The sequence below is a fragment of the Ranitomeya variabilis genome, chromosome 7 (assembly GCF_051348905.1).
Source record: "Ranitomeya variabilis isolate aRanVar5 chromosome 7, aRanVar5.hap1, whole genome shotgun sequence".
Lineage (NCBI taxonomy): Eukaryota > Metazoa > Chordata > Amphibia > Anura > Dendrobatidae > Ranitomeya > Ranitomeya variabilis.
Window position 1 is genome coordinate 11069130 of NC_135238.1, and position 24073 is coordinate 11093202.

Consider the following 24073-nt stretch of genomic DNA (forward strand, 5'->3'; position numbering starts at 1 on the left):
ATGATGCGATTATAAAAAACGGATGATGCGATTAAAAATCGCATTGTACTCGCATGACACTCGCATGAAAATCGCATACGTTCCATCCGTTTTTTCGGTCCAGATTACAGACCGTTTTTTATCTCGCAAGTGGAAAGGGACCCTAACTTTCGTATTGTCGAAGAAGATGATGACAACTATCTGAGCAGATGTCTGATATCGAGAAGCTGTGTCAGATGGCTGACCCATTAACTATCCTAACAGGCCGTCTACCGGGATCTCTGACTGTATCAGATGGCTACGACAGAAAGATGAGCGATGAACCTTTCAGCCAAGTAAAAAGTCTGGATGAAGTTCTCATTTTTATGACTTTGCACAGAAATCTTTCTTAAATCGTGTCTAATGTAAGTGTAATGGAAGAACTTCACTTGTTTCTCATATGTGGAATAATCGGATGTCTGAGCGAGCCCTTATTCTGCGTAAGGCCCCATTCACACGTCTAAGCTCTGTCTGCATTTTTTCCTGCATTAAACACATACCTTATATGTTTGGGCTTGTTAACAAGTCGTTTTTGTGATTTTTTTTTTTTTTTGCACATGACATTATAAACTGATGTGTGAATTCGACCTTACTGTGGTTTTGTGATGCTGTTTTTACTATGTGATTTGTACAGGTGAAAGCCCGTGTACGTGCAAAACAATTTGTGGATTATGTTTGGTGCAAAACTGCTGTATTTTGTGTACAATCATGACAAAATGTCACTCTGCAGCACTTTTTTTTTCTCTCTGTTTTTACTCATTTACACCAGATCATCCCTTCCATAATATTGACTCCAAGGTTTTCACTTCGTAATAATCTAAGACAGAACGACCAAATGATTGGACATTAGTTTAATTGGTATTTGGATGGATGCATTGCAATTCCTCCCGGGGCTCTGATGGACGTGATTGTCTTGATGTCTTAGCTCATATTGAGTTGTCATAGGTTCGTGGAGCAAGTTTTAGGGGTGTAACTTTCCTAAAGGTAGGACTATACCTAATGTACAAGTCGGGCGATGGTTGTATCAGCGATTGGATCAGTTTGATAATGTTCATACCCTTATTTTACAGAAAAAAAAGTCTTTCTGCGAATGTGTTCGATAAAAGATTTTTCATTACAACTAAACATGGTTATTCTAACTGTCTTCCGAAGAATTCACAAGTAGACAACTTCTTTCCAGATGAGCGGAGTGTGTCAGCCGTCTGATAAAAGGATCGTTATAGGTACATTTCATCCTTATCGTTGATTATGGTTTGTCATCACCTTTAGTCTATGGTAACCTTACGTCTCATACTCAGATGTAGGAGCACCAATTAGTTGTTAGGAGTTTTGGCTTCCTATCACTAGCACATAGCACCGCGCTCTATTTAGACCGTCCACAGCCAGGCTGAGACTGTAAAGTGTTCTCGAGTTTCTTCAAACCAAGAAGCGGAAAGACAGATCGGTACCGGACATTTGTTTCTGATAATACTCATCAAATTTCTCGCTCTGAGACACGGTGAAGTGGTTTTTCCAATCCCCACAGATCCCTGAGGAAAAAAGCAACAGTCCCTTAGATACAAGTCAGATATTGTCATTTAGACATAGCTGAAAATATCCACAACAGTGCCATAAATGTTGAAATACACCCTCTTTATATAAATTTGTATGCACTGGCATGTTCAGTAAAAAAACCTGTATTTTGGTTGAATTGAAAAAAAATTAAAATAGCTATAATGCAGTAATGGAAAAATAACTGCAGTCCCAGCAATGAGCAGTAGAGGCGAGATTCATATGTGCAGTTTGGGGTAAGGTTTTTCCTTGTGGAGAGTGACATACAAGCTCTGGCTTCTCACAGTAAGGAGGCTTATTCGCCGTGCAATGCTCCTCTGGGAAATGAAATATGCAAATTGCCTCTTTAGAGAAAAAGAGGACTTGAACGCTATAGCGCCACCTGTACTTCCAACAGGTGGCGCTATAGAGTTCAAGTCCGCAATTGTACTTATCATTGATACATAGTCATGTCAGTGTGATGTGTATATATATATATATATATATCTACAGAATGTGAAGGCTGCACTAAAAAAAATTGCAACCGGCCTTGACTTCAAGGCGATTTGGGTTTCTGTCCATGTCTATAAAGGTTAACATTGCCATTCCACTAGTTAAATTGTTTCTGAAAATTGACTTCTAAAAATGTTATGTCCACCCCTGCTGTTTATGAAATTACATGATGTCTGTAATGCACTGTGGAATTATTGGTGCTATACAAGTGTGCAAAATAAGTAAATACATTAATATTTTGAAGTTAATATAAGTATATACAGCTAATCTAATCAATAATGCAGTGAATGAACGCTATTGTTCTTGTAGCCTCCAGGTGGCAGTGTTGTACCTTTCCTCATAAACGGGGAGACCGACTGGTCCATGATGGAAGAAGGGATAGCGGTGTAGTTTGTTGTTGGGTTCTCTTTCATAGCCTTAAAGGAAGTGTGTAGACAAATCCTCTCCAGGACATCATCCGAGTGTTCTTTTCCCAGGAACTTCATTACTTTCCGGATCTCTCGCTTTGGGTCCTGTTTACATTAGAAATAGACAAATGTTCCAATGCATAGGATAAAAAGCACTGCCGTGAAAGTTTGTATTCACTAAACCTGTGGAAATGTATATGTATCATAGTATAAGTGCTTTAATATACTTACTGATCGCCATTTTCCCCGGTTTCCAGCGCCACTCCGGTTCTTTTGTCACGTAAGTGAGTGCAATTACAACTCTCCGGGTCACACTGTCATCCGGAAGTTGATTTTACAATGGAAACCTATGGAGCCTCTGTAAAAGCGACTTCGAGGTCACACATAGTGAGCAGTGTGATCCAGAGAGTTGGGATTGCAGTCACGTGAGTGAGAAGAGGACCGGAGTGGGGGTGGAAACAAGGGAGGATGGCGGACAGCAGATATATTTCCCATATGTGTTTGTGTTTATACCTTGATGATTGGTGGAGCGGCTTCGTATACATTTTTTCTTTGCAAAAAAAAAGTATCAACTAAATACCCTGTTTTTTTTCCATTTTTTGACTAGCACTTGCTCATTACTGTGATTGTTTTACAACAGAGTATTTTTTACCTCATTGTGCTCTGTTGTGCCTTACATAAAGCAAGTAGGGCAAACTATGGGCAAAGTGGAGTAGGGACGGTCTCCGACCTTATCTCATGTGCTCTGGCCTTATGAGCCGTGCACCTTGCAGCTTTCTGGTATGCGCAGTAGTACTTTTCTGGAGTGAGGAGCCTGACGGTAATGTTTGTGAAGTCTACCATGATTTGTCACGCTCCACTGACCCTGGAGGTAATGTTGACAGCACCAGCCTCTGACAATACAGGTCTTGGCCAGTATGGATATGTTTGTAACAGAATGGCCATGGCGGTACATAGGGACACTGCTAACTGGAACTTGGGAGTAACCTTGGATTCAAGGTCAGGGAGGCACAGTTGTAGGTAACGTTCATCCGACGAGTCGCTCCCCAGTACCAGGTTGCTCACAAGCTCTGGAGGTCAGTGACATTCACAGACAATGTGTAAGAGCCTGATTGCACATACGTATCACAATGCTATCACCAGCAATACTAGACTGTACAGTGACTCCAAACCATATCCGCTCCCTTCCTTTTGGGCATTACAGGGAGAGGCGAGAAAGCAAATGTGAGCAGCTGCTGGCTCTAGTGTATAATAGAGGAACACATCAACAATTTGCATTTCATGTCTCAGATTTTCTGCAATTTTAAAAATAAAACTAAAACAAATTATAAAAGATTAAAATGTTTCACATTTAATATATATATATATATATATATATATATATATATATATATGTTTTTAACATTACATTCCCTTTAAGATTCCTCTTGTAGAAACCCAATGCACCAGCAGTGAGAGTGCAAAAAAACGCTATTTATTCCTACTTCTAGAAGCACTAAGTAGAAGACTTACCTCCAACATATCTTCATAGAGTATATATAGGAGGTTTCTGTCTTGTTTTAGGGCCCAAAACTCTTTGACATGCTCACCCCATTGCCCAAATCCCACTAGGACAAACAGGAAAACTTTACGTCAGTGACCAATACATAAATAATGAGTGACTATTCCACTGTGGGGTCTCACGGTTTCCTTGAATGAACTTATCGATATATTCCTCCCAGGGTCCCGGCTCCGGATGTAGTTGGTTCATCTTGTCGAAATGATAAAACGACACGGCCACATCTTTAGGATTCCTCGCCACATAGATAATCTGATAAAAGACACAAAGAAATTAAAATTAAAAAATGGAGCAAGTGGTCACTGGAGGGATCAGTATGTATGAGGGGATAATGAACATTTCCAATACCTTACAGTTATTTTCCCACAATGACTTCGGAAAGAGACATACTGGGAGATGGGTTTTAATCACCCTAGGAGAAGGGAGACAATCTAAAAGCTGAGACCCTAAAAAAGAAAAGAAAATTTTATATTAATGAAACTTTTGGCAGAAAGATGAAAAATAACTAATGTCTTCTAAAAAAGTATTAAAGTATACCTATAATTTCTGGTAACTTTTTAGAAAAGGCCGTTGTGTTTGTACATGAAGAATTACACTATTTCTAGCCACTGTATACCTTGTATCATGCAATGTTCTCAATTTTTTCTTGTCTGTGGGCCATGTGTCTTATTTTCAGTTGTGTCTGACCTAGTGGGTGAAGACCACCTGCTATAATGTCTCCCATATACCGCAAACAGAGACTTGAGGGATTCCTGCTCTTCTTTCCTTGTGCAGCACAAAGCTAGAAGCATCAGCAGTTTGGAGGAGATTATACATCAGGTCTAAGCTGAATCCCTGTGAATCCGGTTCTTGGAGAAACTAATTAGCCAGAAAGCTGCTGCTGTATCCAAGTATGTGCGTCCCTGCTTATGAATCACTCAGCTTCTCCCTCCTGCCCCAGCTCTATACTCTCAATTCTCAATAAAGAATAATGAGAGCTGTAACCTGACGCCTCACTGAGCTAGTGCTTTGACCAAGTCGATGGTTAATGGGGTTGTCCACTACCTGGACAACCCTTTCTCATTCCCCACTCTTGGCCCTGATAAAATCAAAAAAGGCTTATGCTCACCTCCCGTGCTGGAACCATTCCTGCGGTGTCGGCACTTGTCCTGGGGCAGACGAGTGGGACAGTGACCCCACGCTAATTGGGTGCCAGTCTTATGTGTTATTACAGCCGCACGACAGCCCTGGGACCGGGACTGACAACACTGCAGGAATGATGCCTGAACTGGAGGTGAGTATAGGTGTCTCAGCTTTACCGTGACATCTAAAAAGGAAGTCGGAGTGCGCTATAATAATAATCTTTATTTTTATATAGTGCTAACATATTCCACAGGGCCTTAGTTTTGCACACAATAGTCTATAATATGAATATGAGTTTTACATCCATTAGTAGAACATAAATGCAATATCGAAGAAGAAAAAAGAACTACAGAATGATATTGCACACTCAAAAATATACATATAAATAAATTTTTATTGGTAAACAAAAAACATACATTTAAACACAAGTAAAGCCGATGGTCCAGGTCCTAATGTTCACAGCAATATAGTGTGCAAAATAAGCAATTTATTCCGCAGTCAGGGAAGGCACAAAGACCTTCCAAATAATGGCGACACTACTGTAGTAGTGTATAACCTCTAACAAATGCAGATAAGATAGAGGTCCGGAGATATATGAACATATAGACATACAATACAGTATTTGTATCAAGACCTAAGCTAAATAGTACTCCAGTCCCCAGCTAAGACTGATGAAGCAAAGGTAGTGCCCCCAGTGGGTTTGTTTTAGAGTTTTAAGTAACTGCTTTAGACATGTTGTAATATCTTAAGTCACTTTTATTGCAATTTCATGGATATTACGCTGATTGTATCTGTCCTGATTTGAATATTTGCCAACCATATATGTCTTAATTCTGTTGTTGTTTAATAAACGAATTTAAAAAAAAAGGTAGTGCCCCGACATCAGTGAAGAAAGACTGTAAGGCCAGAACCCTCCTATTAAATCACATAATAGGCAGCAGGACCTAAACACTTGGATGAGGACATTTTAGGACTGGCCAAATCTACAGTTTAGTACATTCTGAAAAAAAGCTTACTGATGAGCTTAGGAGCTTAAAAATGCCTGGATGTCCCTGGAAGACAACGGTGGATGATCACAGAATCCTTTCCATGGTGAAGAAAAACCCCTTCACAACATCCACTCAAGTGAAGAACACGATCCAGGAATTGGGTGTTTCAGTATCTAAGTACCATAAAGACAAGACTTCATGAGGTCAAAAATAGAAAATTCACCGCAAGGTGCAAACAAACCATTGTCGGCCTTAGAAAGGCCAAATTAGACTCTGCACCAAAAAACTTAAAGAAGCCACCCAGGTCTGGAAAAGCTAAACCAAGATCAACCTGTAGCAGAATGATGGAAAGAAGAAAGTATGGAGAAGGCTTGTAACGTCTAATGGTCCAAAGCACAGCACACCCTCTGTAACACATGGTGGATGCGGTGTCCCGGCGTGGGCATGCATGGCTGCCAGTGGCACTGGGTCACAAGTGTTTATTGATGGTGTGGCTGAAGACAGAAGCTGCCGGATGAATTCTGTGTGTACGGGGAGATTCTTTCTGCTCAGATTCAACCAAATACAGCTCGGTTGATTGGACGACGCTTCAAAGGACAGATGGATAATGACCGAAAACATTCTGCGAAAGCAAGGAAATGAAATATTCTGAAATAACCGAGTCATCACCAGATGTCAGCTCATCGAGCTTCATTTCACAGGCTGAAGACAAAACATAAGGCAGAAAGACCCACAAACAACTGAAGTCAGCTGCAGTAAAGGCGGCAAAGCCTCACGAAGGAGGGAACCCGGTGTTTGGCGATGTTCATGGCTTCCAGACTTAAGTCCGACATTGTTACAGAGGATTCTGTACAAAGTATTGAAAATGAACATTTTATTTATGGTAAATTTAATTTCTCCAATTACTTTTGGGCCCCTGAAAGGAGACTTTTGTAGAAAAATGTAAATGTGCTTATTTGCGCTATGGTCCACTTCCACAGTCAGACACGGGGGATAAGAGCATGTACCAGAGGTCGTGGTTTTAGTACTGGGAGCCGTAGTTATAGTACTAAATGATGTCAATATGATGAACCAGTAAGCTAACCCTGACCTAGCTGACCCTGATCTAGGTCTCTGATATATTTACTGCAGGAGAACATTTGAGGAGGTATTAACATTGGGATCATGTTATAACTTGTTGTATTGCTATTTACTTATGTATATTACCAACGTTGGCATTAATATGTGTATATATTGTTTTTTGGACATGGTATATACCTTGTCTTAATCTTTGATCAAACTATTTATCCTGTTGTTGATATATAGCAATCTATGTTGTATTATTGGCTTGTGGGTCTATGAGTATTTGACTCGTTATTATGGATCTTTTTTTCTCAGTATCACACCTATGTGTGACTTTTAATTGTTTTGAAATGTATTGTATGTTGCTTTCCAATAAAATTGTTTATTTTTATAGTGGTCAGCATATGCTTTTGTCTTTTGCATTGGAGTCTGTTGTATATATGCAGTAGGTGATCCCAATAATAAGTATTGGATGGATGGTGCCTGCATGTCTATTTCATGGGTTTTTTGTTGTGGCTGGCTTCCTTTAAGCCAGTCTTTCTAGCGGTGACACATTTGTGTTATTGTTATATAGACATTATGGATTTGAAAGCCAGAGAGGCGTCTTGGCAGGATCAGGTTGTGGACATTTTTGGACAGAATGACATTACTGTTTTGACAGGTACAACTAGGGATGATGGGTTTCAGAAATTGACCACGGAGATTATTAATTTACATAAAACATTAACAAAAACGTGGTGGAACATAAAAAGTCTAGAAGAGTATAAGAGATTGAATTTGACACCTCGAGGATTGAGGGTTCAGATTTTCCCTGCATGGGAGGTTGATAGTGACTTCAGAGATTTGTGTGAAGAAGGCTTACATAAATGCTCATATATAATTATTGATATGTTGATTGAGCATGATCAACGGGTGCTGACACGTGTAAAGGATGACATTAGAGCTAGGGAGAATAAACTTGACCTTTATGACAGAAAAGAACAGATAGATCCCTTTAAGGAATGTCTGAAAACTGCTATCAATTGCTTTGAGAAAGAAATAATCTGAGGCAAGAAACATAAGTTTCGAAGAGATAAGACTGATTATGATAAGTGGCCAATAGATATGTATTGTCTGGAAGCTAGACGACAACTAAACAACACACATTATTACCAAGCCTTACCTTCAGATCCAGCAATGGTTTTTAAATCTCAATTGGACAAATTGTCTAGCGCTTTCCTACATGGGATCATCAACAAAATGGAACTGGATTTTCTAACTACGAAATGTCCTGTGATACCAACATTTTATATGGTACAAAAGGTACATAAGTCTGTGACACAACCCCCGGGTAGGCCCATCGTCTCAGGAAAAGGCGGGTTGTATGAAAAACCATGTATTTATTTGGATATCTTTCTTCAGCCGGTGGTTATCACACTGGATTCGTACGTTCGTGACTCATCGCATTTGATACAGGAACTGGATGGTTTGGTGATACCTCAGGATACTATTCTAGTCACATTGAACGTGGAGGCCCTCTTTACGAATATCAGCCACGATCTAGGTATTTCAGCAGTCTCTTATATTTTGGACAAATGTACCACTGGAGATAGGAGTCATGACTCATTTATTCTTGATTTGCTTAAACTGGTTCTTGAAAAGACCTATTTTGGATTTGACAGTGTTTTACAAACAAATCTTGGGGACCGCGATGGGGGCTAGATGCGCACCCCCCTACGCTAACCTCTTTATGGGGTGGTGGGAGGAGACCTATGCGAAAAAATACAACATTTCATTCTTATGTCATGAGATGGTATCGATTTATCGATGACATCATTATCCTTTGGACAGGCAATATGGAACAACTGAACACCTTTATTGGGTAGTTGAACAATAACTGTTGGAATATTGTACTAACTACGCATTTTTCTACCAGATTCTTGGACCTTAAAATTGTATGGGAAAATAGGATTACCACCACTTTACATTGGAAGGAGACGGCCACCAATAACTTGTTACATTATTTATGCTTCCACCCAGCCCATCAGTGCCACGGAATTCCCAAGGACCAATTTTTGCGTCTTAGGAGAAACCGTAGCCGTATAGAGGATTTCCGGACAGAATCTCAAGCACTTACAAATAGGTTTCGAGAAAGAAAGAGGCTACCCATGGAAGATTGTATCCAGGGCTTATGAACATTCTTACAATAGTCGGAGAGAGGACTTGCTGAAACCTCGGGTGAGAGAACCCTCTAACACATTGAAACTGATTATCCAATATAACAACCAATGGGGGGAAGTATATTATATTTTGGAGAGGAACTGGGGGATTCTTTTGAGCGAGTCCAGACTCAGACCATTTATAGAGGAGAGATCCAAGATAGTGGCCAGAAGAGCAAAGAATTTAAAAGACCATCTCTCCAGTCATTTTAGAAGATCGAGGAATAAATTGAGGGTTGGGAACCCAAACAAAGGCTCTTTCACATGCGGCAATTGTTCAGTTTGTCCCCTTATGATAGCTAATCTTGGCATCTCACTACCTCATTTACCCACACAGGTCAAATCAGGAGCGTACTTTAATTGCCGCACTCGAAATTTGGTCTACGTAATGATCTGTGGGTGTAATAAGATATACGTGGGACAATCTACTCAAGAATTATGCCGAACAATACAGCAACACATATCAAATATAGCTACAGCCAGAACAGACAGAATAAAAGCTAAAACATTAACTTCAGTGGCATCACATTTTCTAGAATGCCATAATGGACTTTCAGGTTCTATTCTTGTTATGGGGTTACAAGGGGATTTATAGTAACATCGTGGGGGGGGGGCAGAATCACGGATGATCTACTTAGGCGTGAGGCAAGGTGGATCTTTGATCTACAGAGCCTTGCTCCAAGGGGTCTTAATGAGGAATTACTCTACACAGGGTTTTATAAAAAGATCTAGCCTGGTTGAGCTTTGTCTCTTTGTTTTTCTATGTGCAAAACCAGAGTTAATGAGGTGTTAAACTCTACAAATATCTTACACTTTTTAATTTTTCAGTACAGGTCACTAATCTGAGAATCACGGGGGTTTTTTTCAATCTGGAGAAGAAGGAGCAAGACATTAAAATTCATCTGGCATCTTTTTTGCATCCAGAGGACACCTATTTTAGAACTATGAAAGCATTGCTTGATACAAATTAGTATCAGCTCATTTGTATATGGACTAATTGCACAAAGTGGACATCTTTTATTTTTTTATATATTTTTTTATTGTTAATTTCTGATTTTTGTTTAGTTGTTTTTTTTTAACACATGCACTTTATAGGTACGGTTTACTTAATGACAGACCTTATGAGTTGAGGTCTATTCATAGCTATACACAAATCATGGCCACTCAGGTGTGATTGGGTGCGCACCAAAACTCAATATATATGTTGTCTAGTGTTATACATATTTAACTGTGTGGGGGTCCACCAATCGATTCTATACATTTTGAAACCCCAGGGTAAAAGCTGCATACCTCTTTAAATCATCCCTATAATGCCTCATTCACATATGTTTTGCCTATCCTTGACTAATCTTTGCTAAAAAGTCTGTAAAATGATAACTGCGTCTCCACAAATACTTTTTTATTAAGATCGAGATATTGTCTTTTATATTATCTAGTGTCTTATATATGATGACGGTTAATTGCGCTCTCTATATATACATTTGACAGATCAGGCTGTTATATGTGATAAATCTATAGCGCAATTGGAACCTTCGTTCCTGGACATATTTGGAACAGTGATCAGCGCATGCGCATAAAACACAGATTGAGTATAGTGAGTCGGAACATTGACTTCCGACTAACACTTGGCCAGCGCATGTGCATAGTAACTATCGCTTAGTGACAATGAAATTTTTTCTATTATTATACATTTTTATAGCGCCATTTATTCCATGCCGCTTTACATGTGAAAGAGGATAGCTATAGACAAATACATTAAACATGAGCAAAACAGAAGGCACACAGGTACATAAGGAGGGAGGACCCTGCCCGTGAGGGCTCACAGTCTGCAGGGGATGGGTGAGGATACACTAGGAGAGGGGAGAGCTGGTTGTGCGGCGGTTCAGTAGGTTGAGGATCACTGCAGGCTTTAGGCTTGTCGGAAGAGGTGGGTCTTCAGGTTCTTTTTGAAGGTTTCAATGGTAGGCGAGAGTCTGATGTGTTGGGGTAGAGAGTTCCAGAGTATGGGGGAAGTACGGGAGAAGCCTTGGATGTGGTTGTGGGAAGAAGAGATAAAAGGGGAGTAGAGAAGGAGATCTTGAGAGGATCGGAGGTTGCATGTAGGTAAGTACCGGGAGACGAGGTCACAGATCTATGGAGGAGACTGATTGTGGATGGCTTTGTATGACATTGTAAGGGTTTTGAACTGGAGTCTCTGGGCGATAGGAAGCCAGTGAAGGGCTTGGCATAGGGGAGAGGCCAGGGAGTAGCAGGTAAATTAGTCAGGCAGCAGAGTGTGGGATGGATTGGAGTGGTGCCTGAGTGCTCTATGATTTTTTCCAGGGAAAACGAAACCCCGCGAATGTGCACTGACATACACAGGACACCATACAAGCTAACACATGCACCAGACCTGACTGCCGCACAGCTGGTATGAATCTTTTGAATATTAATTACTGGTCATTAAATGTATAAGGATGATATGCAACGTTCTATACCATATACCCTGAGGAAGACACTTTTGTGTCGAAACGCATGGGTCCATGTACCCAGAAAAACCAGACTGCTTGCCTTAAAGGGATGACCACCTGACTGAAATGGGGCTAAGTAAAAGCTAACCCTGACCTAGCTTTCCCTGATCTAGGTCTCTGATCTATATTTACTGCAGGAGAATCTTTGAAGTGCTTCTAGGCCAAGTACAATACCATAAAGAATCCATACGCCTTCTAAGTGATCAACAAACATATATGAAAGTAGATAATGACCCAACATTGACCTTTGTCAGTGAGATAATGGAGATAATTACTAGAGGGCTAAATGCTGTTTTTGTAAACAAATCTGAATTTAAACTTAACACTATACATCCTAGAACTGCAATTATTTACTACATACCAAAAATCCACTAAAGTCTTACAAACTCACTAGGATGTCCAATAATTTCAGGGTTTCAGTGTCTTCTAATTTGTCACATTAAGTAGATTGCCACCTACAAGATATAGCAACAATACTCCCAGCTTACCTCAAAGACAGCACCCACAAGCTGCAATTATTGAATCATATACAGTGGCAAGACAACTACATTTTAGGCACCTTGGATATCATGTCACTTTACACTGTGACCCAACGTGACAAAGGCTGTGAAGCAGCAGTATATTTTTAAATAAATTTGAACTGCCCAGTGAACAAATTATTTTGTATTAGACATTGTATTCTTTTTATCTTAACTCACAACTTTTTCAAATATGAGGCAGACTACTACATCCGGCAGTGGGGCACCGCCATGGGGACCAGGTTCACGCCGAGCTATGCTAACCTCTACATGGTGAGATGGGAGGGCTGCGGCCCAGTGGGGGGCTCTGCGCAAACCTGATCCCCTGACAACACTTCATAGATGATATTTGTCACGATTCACACCGTGACTGTCACCAATTGTCAAGGTCCCTTAGCCGCTGCCCACAATATGTCACGGATTGGGGTGACTTTAGACCAGCAGACGGCTATCACATGTGCAGGGGCTTATCCTAGTTATCCCTCCACTGCCACAATGTGATGAAAAAACACCCACGAGGCTATTGACCTCTTAGTTTACAGCAGGGGCTTATTTTAGGTATCCCACTGCTCTTCAGTATACCATGAACTGCAGGGATTTGTGTCTATCCCGCTTACAGTTCCACTTAACACTTGCAGCTCTCTGGCGCCCCCCTTACTCTCAGGTCAGATTAGGTACTGCACCTGGGGTAATTAGTCGCCAGAAAGGCTGCCTGCTATGTACTGGCTATTGGGCGCACTGCAGCAACGCGATAACTACTCCCACTCAGGCAGGAACAATAATTATCAAGCCGCAGTCGCTACAGTGACCCCCCCAAAAAGCCGGCACACGGTAAGCTGCCACCAGCGCCGATTAAACGGGTTCGGCTGCTAACCCAAAACAGTAGCGTAAATTCCCTTCAAAGACAGGGTACGTTTTTAGAGCATGGAGAACGAACTAGTAATAACTATGATACCCCATAAATGATTTTTAGGCAGTGTTTATAAAATATTTTACAAAGATGTTACAAATGAGACAATTGCAAATATGTACAAGGTAATTATGAAAATAAAAGGATTAAAGGAAGAAACGGTAACACTCACATATTCTCAGATCATTGCATTGCAGGCTAGGCTAGGAGAGCTTTCCATCTATCCCAGTGCATTGGCACTCGCAGTCTGGTCGCTTCAGGTAAAAACTCCCAACTCTCTCTTGGATGCCTGCCAGCACTTAAAACCTACAGTCTGTGACCTCACAGAAAGGGCTTGGTTTTCCAACTCCTCCTACCTCTTTGGTTTCACTAACTGGGCATTAAATATATCTGATGCCCGTAACTTCGCCACCGAACATAAAATAATCGCACCATACCCATCGTTCATCTCATAGTATCGTGGGCATTCCGATGAGATCAAATATGTCCTATTTGTCACGCACACTGACAGAGAAATCCCTACCTCTGTACCAGATGGAGCTACAAGCCTGTGATTAGAGTGATGCGTAGATCCTCCGAGTGTGATTATGACGATATATTTTGGTGTTCGTAACTTAAACGGTTTGCATAATATCTTCCAAAAACAGAACAAAGACCTTCTATGCGTTCTAGAAGTTTCTCTAACAGTTCCTGCTAACACAAATTTCTCTTGCAGCTATGCTAGTCGTAAATACCTTTCGTCAATAAAACTCCCCCCACAAGGCAAGCTCTTCTACACAGACAGATAGAAACACAGGAAAGGAAAGAGAACCAGAGAGAGGGGGGGGGGTTTAGCCCCCGCATGCTAGCAAGAAAACTAACTTATGATATTTCATACCATATCGTGACACCTCCCCCTTTTGGCGTGCGCTACGGCGGCAGGACCTCTCGGTATGCCTCCATGCGCACCTCCGTGGGTTCACCCTGGCGGGAGAGTCCATCTGCATTACCATGCTCTTTGCCCGCTTTGTGTTTAACGGTGAAGTCAAATTGCTGAAGGGCAAGGCTCCAGCGTAGCAACCTGCCATTGGTTCCACACATGGTGCTTAGCCAGCGCAGAGGGTTGTGGTCGGTCACCACGGTGAAGGTGCGACCGTACAAGTAGGGCTGCAAGCGCTGCAGGGCCCAGACTATGGCCAGGCACTCCTTCTCAATGGTGGAGTAGGCCACTTCCCTCGGCAAAAGTTTCCGGCTCAGGTACAACACGGGGTGCTCTTGGTCCTCCGAGTCAACCTGGCTGAGCACAGCACCAAGGCCAAACTCACTGGCGTCAGTCTGTACCAAGAACGGTCGACTGCTGTCGACGGCTTTCAACACAGGGGCGTTGCACAGTGCTGTTTTCAACGCCTGGAAGGCCCCCTCACAGCCATCTGTCCAGTTGACGATGTGGGGTAGCTTCTTCCTGGTGAGGTCCGTCAAAGGTTTTGCCAGGCTACTATAGTGCTGCACGAAGCGCCTATAGTACCCTGCAGTGCCCAGGAAGGACATCACCTGTTTCTTGTTCCTGGGAGTGGGCCAGTTCACGATCACGCCCACTTTGTCAGGCTCTGGCTTTAGGGTGTTTCCACCTACCCGGTGCCCCAGGTAGTGAACCTCCCTCATGCCCATCTGGCACTTTCCCGGCTTGATAGTCAGTCCTGCTCGGTGAATTCGCCCGAGCACCTCTTCGAGATGCTGCAGGTGTTCATCCCAGGAGGGACTGAAGATGGCAATGTCATCTAAGTACGCCACAGCGTACTTCTCCAGTCCCTGAAGCAGGAGATTGACCATCCGCTGGAAAGTGGCAGGGGCAATCTTCATGCCGAAGGGCATGACCGTGGACTCGTACAGTCCAAAGGGTGTGATAAAGGCGGACTTCTCCTGCGCCTCGGGGCTCAGGGGAATCTGCCAGTATCCGCGACTCAGATCCATTATTGTCAGGTATTCTGCGCCAGCTAACTTCTCAAGCAGTTCCTCGATGCGCGGCATTGGGTGCGCGTCAGAGGCTGTAATGGCGTTGAGCCCCCTGTAGTCCACGCAGAACCGGGTGGTCCGGTCCTTCTTTGGCACGAGAACTACAGGTGAGGCCCACGCGCTCTTTGACCGTCGAATCACCCCCAACTGTAACATCTCATCGATCTCCTGGCGCATAATCTGCTGCACCTGGTCAGAGATTCGATAGGGTGTTCGCCGTAGTGGGGCGTGGTTCCCGGTGTCCACCTCGTGGACGGCTAACTCAGTCCTTCCAGGCCGGTTGGAGAACACGACCCAGAAGGGTTCCAGCATGGTTTGCAACTGCAACCGCTGTGGTTCATCTAGCGAGGCGCTTACCTCCACGTCCTCAATGGACCCACGGGCCTTGGCTTGGGCCAGCATGTCCAGGAGGGCGTCTTCCTCCCCGTCCTCGGGTGCGCTGCAGACCGGTAGGATGAAAGGTTCACGTTCGTGATGAGCCTTCATCATGTTGACGTGAAAGGCCTTTCGCCTACCCCGAGTGTGGTCAAGGGTGACCACGTAGGTGACCGGGTTGAGCTGTTGGTGGACAACGTACGGGCCGTCCCAGGCTGCCTGAAGCTTATCCGTTGGTACCGGAACCAGCACCCACACCTTTTGACCCACGTGGTAGGTCCGCTCCCGGGCGTTCTGGTCGTACCAGTGCTTCTGATCAGCCTGAGCCTGCGTCATGTTGTCATGCACCAACTGCGTCAAGGTCTGCATCTTGTCACGGAAGCGCATGACATACTCCACTATGGACACTTCGGAAGGGTTCGGCTCCTCTTCCCAGGATTCTCTTACCAACCCAAGGGGTCCCCGGACTCGCCTGCCGTACAGGAGCTCGAAGGGTGAGAACCCCGTCGAGGCCTGCGGAACCTCTCTGTAAGCGAATAGCAGGTGTGGGAGGTACCGCTCCCAGTCGCGCCCTTGTGTCTCAACCAGCATGCGTAGCATCTGTTTGAGGGTACCATTGAAGCGTTCACACAAGCCATTGGTCTGTGGGTGATACGCACTCGATACCAGGTGCTTCACCTGCATTTTCTTACAGAGAGCCTCCATTAGGTGAGACATAAATTGGGTCCCTCGATCAGTAAGCATTTCCCTGGGAAATCCTACACGTGAAAAGATGGCCAACAGGGCATCCGCCACCTTATCTGCCCTAATTGACGACAGAGCTACTGCCTCTGGGTACCGGGTAGCGTAGTCTACCACAGTAAGAATATATTGCTTTCCAGAGCTGCTGGTGACGGCCAGCGGGCCCACAATGTCCACCGCAATCCTCTGGAAAGGCTCCTCTATCACTGGCAAAGGGATCAGGGGAGCCTTAAGAGCAGGCCCCGCCTTCCCCACTCTTTGGCAGGTGACACAAGAGCGGCAGTAGTTTGACACATCTGTCCCCATCTTAGGCCAATAGAAGTGTTGAGACAGCCGGGCCTTAGTTTTGCTGATCCCCAAGTGTCCAGCTAGCGGGATCTCATGGGCAATCCGCAACAACTCACCCCGGAATTGCTGCGGGACGACCAGCTGTCTTTCCCTCAACCACTCCTTTTGTGATGCTCCGGGTACTGTCTCCCGGTACAACCTTCCTCCTTCCCAGAACACCTTCTCCTTATCAGTCTCGGAGAAGCGCGTCTCGGCGAGTTGTCTCAAACTCTCTAGGCTCGCATCTGTGTGCAGAGCGGCCTGAAACTCCTGGCTAGGGGAAGCCAGAAGCGACGTCAGGGTCCCTTCCCCACGGGAGCCCTCTGGGACCTGCACTGGGTCCACCTCTGGTTCAGTCATACTGATGACTGAGGAGGGTCCGGAAGGCAGACAGGTATCTGTTCCGGGCACTCTGACTGCGGGTGACAGCAGCTACGTAGGCTGTCTCCCTGGGGATTTCTACAGACCCAACAGCCGACGCTGCTATGGGCTCTACCTCCCCATCCACCCCCGTTACCTCAGGAGCATTGCTACTTATGGGCCAGTTACCTTCCTCGGTGGCACTGGTCAATTTCATGGCGTCACCTGTCTCACGGTTCCCATGTATCTCCCCATTTCTTGTAGCACCGACACTTGCCCCTGCTAGGGGTTCCTCAGCCGTCTCACTCCGCAGAGCAACGTGGCTGAGCACTCCTGTACCTATGGACACATCAACTTTTACAGAAACATCATTATCAGATACAGTTGGCACAGGTACAACATTTTCACCATCAATCCTAGGGAAAAAATGGTTAGCAGATGCATCACTACAAGATAAAGCATGGTCAGGTAACACATGCGATTTCCCATCATCATCATCATCATCATCCCCAGGGTTAACTTTACCCTCATTAGTAGATTGGGGAGGAGGGTCATCCACGAAGTATGCAACCAACCTCCCCAAATCAGTCCCCAACAAAACATCAGTGGGCAAATTATCAGACAGCCCCACTTCCTTCACCCCGCTCCCAGCACCCCAATCAATAAAAACCCGGGCCATCGGTAAGGGACAGCTGATGCCCCCAATCCCAGTGACAGTTAGGGTTTTCCCCGGAATGATTTCTTCAGGGGCCGCCAGTTCGGGTCGGATGAGGGTTCGTTCAGCCCCGGTGTCCTTGAGGCCTGTAGCAACACGACCTCCCACAGTGACATGCTGTACGTTATCACACCCCCTCCCAACCACACCACCCACCAAAAGAACGGCTGCATTAGGCCCTGGGGCCTGGGATGAGGGGTTCTTCTGCCTGGCTGGACATTGGTGACTGAGGTGTCCAGTCTGCCTGCAGTGGTAACACTGGCGAAGTTCGGTGGTAGGTCTGGTGCTGTTGGCCACGGGGACAGGACCTCTGGTGTGTTGGCTGGCAGGGGTACTGGCGTTGGCTGCAGGCTTACCCCCTCTCCAGCTGGAGGTGACTGGCTTCCGCACGTCCGATCTACGGTTGGCCTCATAGGCATCGGCAATCTGCGCTGCTTTCGTCACATCGTTGGGTTCTCTGTCCATCACGAACTGTCGCACTTCAGTTGGGCAAAGACGGAAGAACTGGTCTTTGATCATCAGGTCTCGCAGCTGTGTAAAGGTGGTCACTGACAGTCCTTGGGTCCACTGGTCAAAGTGGGTCCCCAGTCTATGCACCACATCACTGTAACTGTCGTGTGGGCCACGTAGGAGGGTCCGAAACTTTTTACGGTACACCTCGGGTGTAAGCTGGTACTTAGCTATGAGAGCCTGCTTGATGGCCTCATAGTCACCATCTTGTTCTTGAGGGAGTGCAGCAAACGCCTCCAGAGCTTTTCCTCTCAGCCCTGGTGTCAGGTACCGTGCCCATTCTTGTGTAGGCAGCTGGTACTGTCTGCAGGCTTTCTCAAAGGCCCGCAGAAACGTGTCCAAGTCCCCATCCTTTTCCATAACAGGAAAGTGGTCGGGCCGGGGCTTTGGTGTCTGAGCGCTGCTGGGCTCACGACTGGACTGGGACGACCCCTGCATTTGCAGTCGGGCCATCTGCAGCTGGTACTCCCGCTGCGCTTGGGCCTCTCGCTCGGCTCGCTGGGCCTGGGCCTCTCGCTCGGCTCGGGCCTCGGCCTCCTGCCGGTATTGCTGAATCAGCTGCAGACGTCTCTCTAGATCATCTGCGGGGCATTGTTGCAGAGCCAGCTGCAGGAGGAGGTCTGCGCCCCCTTGGTTGCCAGTAGGGCCCGTATTCAGTGGTTGGACCTCTGCGGCAGCACCATGCTCGCTTGTGCCAGCTTCTGCGGCCTCTGGGCTCTGTGGCCTGGCTTGGTCTGCTTCAAATTGCACCAGTTCAGCGACCATTTGAGCCTTGGACTTGTCCTGGGGTTTCAGGCCATGGTACATGCATATCCCAGCAAGAGTGTCTTTCTTCTGCTGGGTGTACCAGGCTTCTCCTTTCGCAGCCATGGTTGCCAAATAAAAGATAGAATAGAAAAACGAAAAGAAAGGGACGGGATAATTACCAGTACACAATTGTCTCACAACTAATAAACACTGAGTTCGTTCTCCAAACTTATTTGCGCAGAGTTCTCGCAAGAACTTTCTGCAAGTTTTTAGTGAGAGGAATGATTGCTCAAACCAAATCACTAATGCTCTAATATCCCACCGCCTTGCCACCAATATGTCACGATTCACACCGTGACTGTCACCAATTGTCAAGGTCCCTTAGCCGCTGCCCACAATATGTCACGGATTGGGGTGACTTTAGACCAGCAGACGGCTATCACATGTGCAGGGGCTTATCCTAGTTATCCCTCCACTGCCACAATGTGATGAAAAAACACCCACGAGGCTATTGACCTCTTAGTTTACAGCAGGGGCTTATTTTAGGTATCCCACTGCTCTTCAGTATACCATGAACTGCAGGGATTTGTGTCTATCCCGCTTACAGTTCCACTTAACACTTGCAGCTCTCTGGCGCCCCCCTTACTCTCAGGTCAGATTAGGTACTGCACCTGGGGTAATTAGTCGCCAGAAAGGCTGCCTGCTATGTACTGGCTATTGGGCGCACTGCAGCAACGCGATAACTACTCCCACTCAGGCAGGAACAATAATTATCAAGCCGCAGTCGCTACAGTGACCCCCCCAAAAAGCCGGCACACGGTAAGCTGCCACCAGCGCCGATTAAACGGGTTCGGCTGCTAACCCAAAACAGTAGCGTAAATTCCCTTCAAAGACAGGGTACGTTTTTAGAGCATGGAGAACGAACTAGTAATAACTATGATACCCCATAAATGATTTTTAGGCAGTGTTTATAAAATATTTTACAAAGATGTTACAAATGAGACAATTGCAAATATGTACAAGGTAATTATGAAAATAAAAGGATTAAAGGAAGAAACGGTAACACTCACATATTCTCAGATCATTGCATTGCAGGCTAGGCTAGGAGAGCTTTCCATCTATCCCAGTGCATTGGCACTCGCAGTCTGGTCGCTTCAGGTAAAAACTCCCAACTCTCTCTTGGATGCCTGCCAGCACTTAAAACCTACAGTCTGTGACCTCACAGAAAGGGCTTGGTTTTCCAACTCCTCCTACCTCTTTGGTTTCACTAACTGGGCATTAAATATATCTGATGCCCGTAACTTCGCCACCGAACATAAAATAATCGCACCATACCCATCGTTCATCTCATAGTATCGTGGGCATTCCGATGAGATCAAATATGTCCTATTTGTCACGCACACTGACAGAGAAATCCCTACCTCTGTACCAGATGGAGCTACAAGCCTGTGATTAGAGTGATGCGTAGATCCTCCGAGTGTGATTATGACGATATATTTTGGTGTTCGTAACTTAAACGGTTTGCATAATATCTTCCAAAAACAGAACAAAGACCTTCTATGCGTTCTAGAAGTTTCTCTAACAGTTCCTGCTAACACAAATTTCTCTTGCAGCTATGCTAGTCGTAAATACCTTTCGTCAATAAAACTCCCCCCACAAGGCAAGCTCTTCTACACAGACAGATAGAAACACAGGAAAGGAAAGAGAACCAGAGAGAGGGGGGGGGGGTTTAGCCCCCGCATGCTAGCAAGAAAACTAACTTATGATATTTCATACCATATCGTGACAATATTTTATTTATTTAGTCGGGGACCATGAATCACTTTCTGCATTTTTAAACGATATTAATAAAATGAATTTTATTTCAAATTTATCTCCACAACAAGTAGACAAACAGTCAATTTCTTAGACCTGAATATCTTCATTGAGGAAGGTTCTATACACAGGCGTACCTTTAACCCCTTACGACATGCGCCGTCTCATGTCTCCCCCTTTGATGTGGGCTCCGGCGCTGAGCCCACATCAAAGCTGAAACATGTCAGCTGTTTTGTACAGCTGACATGTGCCCGCAATAGCTGCGGGTGGAATCGCGATCCACCCGCTGCTATTCACTAGTTAAATGCCCCGTCCAACGCTTACAGCGATCGGGCTGGAAATGCGTGCATCGCTGACTCCCGTCACGTGATCGGGGGTCAGCGATGTGTCGGCATGACAACCAGCGGTCTCCTTGAGACCTCTATGATTGTTGACGCTGGATTGCTGTGAGCGCCACCCTGTGGTCGGCACTCATAGCAATGCAGGAATTCAGCTACATAGGAGCGATCTGAGAATCGTTTCTATGTAGCAGAGCCGATTGAGTTGTGCCATCTTCTAGCCTCCCATGGAGGCTATTGAAGCATGACTAAAGTAAAAAAAAAATGTTTTAAAAAATATGAAAAAAAATGTAGAAGTTTAGATCTTCCCCCTTTCACTCCATTCAAAATAAAAAAAAAAAAAAAATCAAACCTTCACATATTTGGTATCGCCGAATTCAGAATCACCCGATCTATCAATAAAAAAAAAAGGATTAACCTGATCGCTAAACGGCGTAGCGAGAAATAAATTCAAAACACCAGAATTATGTTTTTTTGGTCGCTGCGGCATTACATTAAAATGCAATAACGGGCGATCAAAAGAACGTATCTGCACCAAAATGGTATAATTGAAAACGTCAGCTCGGCCCGCAAAAAATAAGCCCTCACCCGACCCGAGATCCCAAAAATTGGAAACGCTACGGGTATCCTAAAATTGCCCTATTTGTTTTTTTTGGGTTTTTTTAGCAAAGTTTGGAATTTCACCACACTTGAAATTTTTTTCCCGTTTTCTAGTACAAGACATGGTAAAAGCAATGGTGTCGTTCAAAAGTACAATCTACCTCGTTGGCTTATAGGTATTCCTAGAAGCCAATACATGAGAGCATTTCAAAATTGCTCCAAGCCCCAAGACTTTGATAATGAGGCTAAAACACTACCAAGTTTTTTTTTAAGGGTACAATAGGGACCTCCTTATGGAAGCAAGAAAGAAATATACTTTTAACTCTGCATTTTAGTTGAACTCTGCACCATTGTGTGCTCTATTGCCTACATTGGCTGGTTCATCATATTGACAAATCATTTAGTACTATAACTACGGCCCCTAGTACTAAAACCACGACCTCTGGTACATGCTCTACGAAGTGGACCATAGGGCAAGTAAGCACATTTACATTTTATTATTAAGACTACCGTGGTTGTGATCCTATTTTGCAGCTGGTCCTTCCCTTCTATACCGGAGCCACTATTTGAAAAAACCTTGTACAACCTAACAACCACCTTAAAGTAGGCAGCGGTATAAGCTTGATAACTATGGGGGATTTGTGGTCAGACAGGAAAGACCGCATACGTAACATTCATAAATTCTTCAATTTGGCTCATAAACTAGCTCCCACCCATACTAATACAGAAAATGTCAGCATGATTAAAGAATCAATGGAAACACTAGAACAATTATTGCTGAAGGAAATGTGCGACCTTTGGGAAGTTGCCACCCTTGAACGCTATTTAGCGTATGGCTGTATCCGTAAAGGCCTAACTGGATACAAACCCTGAACGCCATTTTGTAGAAAAATGTTTGCAATTCCTAAACGCTGTTTTGTTCAATTGATATAAATGAGCCTGAAAGTCTCCACATAAATTGCATCTTGGTTGTTTCATTTTAAATAAAAAAAAAAATGGCCTGCGGAGCTGAAATCACAAACATTCCTCACTGGCCAAAGATTTCTGGACCTAACTGTAGTTACATAATTTACACTTTAACTTTCAGAATGTGATTTATAAGAAAGAAGGGATTGTTTTAAGATACCTGGAGGCACTGTATCAGGCACCCAAAACTCCAACATTGGAACCTTATTGAATATGGCATCTCTCTGGCTCTTCTCCGTGTCCCCGTCATTCAAGATAACATCCACAATCTCACTCATCCATGTTGTGCCTTAAAGATACAATCACTGTAATTAATAGAAAATGTGCATTTGCTAACCTAACTCACTGCAGACCAAGAAACTCCACAACTGACCTGATTTGGGGTATGTGGCAACGACAATGTCATCTTTTCTCGCTTGGAAATTATCAATCCTCTCCCAGTTTTGAGAAAAAGCGTAGATTATTGGGACACCACGGACCTTAACCCAGTCTTTCCGACGCCATTCTGAGTCCATCTTGTCTAATATGAGCCATTTGGAAAAAGAAGTGTTAAGAAGAGAATAAGCCTGTATCTAAAACACCTTCAACTTTGTCTGTTCCTCCAGTTTATGTCTTTACCTCAATATCCTATGGATAATTCCTTTACATTTCCCGTCCAGTCGGTTTCTCCAGCCTATTATATCACTCACCAGTCGGTAGCTCACTCCACACCATTCCCAGAACTTTGTATTTCTCCCTGTCCGAGAACGCCACCACCCTCTCCCCTCCTCTATCAGTGTCAGACCATGAACTTGCAGTATTGCATAAGCTTTATCAGCTACAGGAGGCTTCTAAGCGATATAGGAAGGAATGAATGGTGACAAAGATTAGTTCAGCTCAGGGTGTTTGTTTTTGCTATTGAGTTTTGAGTCCATTAATTCAACACGAAAAAAACTGGATGTAAATGGACAGGTTATTGTATCAGCTGAGGTCTGAATGAAGTATAACCAAGATGAGGTGTAAGCATGGGGTTTTCCTAAATCATAGAAAATCAGTTATGGTGCATGTACATCACAAACAGAGGCGGTGAAACCAATGCTTGCAACATTGGTGAATGTTCCTAACAATATTTCTGCATGCGATCCCAGGTTCTAGAATGAGTCTGCATTGTCTCCAAGATTTCCAATACTATGAGCTGAAAGTAAGCTGAACTGCTGTGAGATTAGTCCTGGTATGCCACAGTCTTGTGTCAAAGGATTACCTAGACTGAGCA

General features: G+C 44.3%; 1 protein-coding gene across 1 annotated transcript; it reads right to left on the bottom strand.

Annotated features, from left to right (window-relative positions):
• Window positions 1–751: 751 nt before the first annotated feature.
• LOC143785265 (sulfotransferase 1B1-like) lies at window positions 752–23593 on the bottom strand. The gene is made up of 8 exons (XM_077274003.1): window positions 23440–23593; window positions 23195–23341; window positions 22982–23110; window positions 4375–4472; window positions 4152–4278; window positions 3981–4075; window positions 2393–2573; window positions 752–1547 (listed from the first exon to the last, which is right to left on the bottom strand). The coding sequence occupies exons 2-8, from the start codon at window positions 23334–23336 to the stop codon at window positions 1435–1437; spliced, it is 885 nt and encodes a 294-aa protein (XP_077130118.1). The 5' UTR covers window positions 23337–23341; window positions 23440–23593; the 3' UTR covers window positions 752–1434.
• Window positions 23594–24073: the final 480 nt, after the last annotated feature.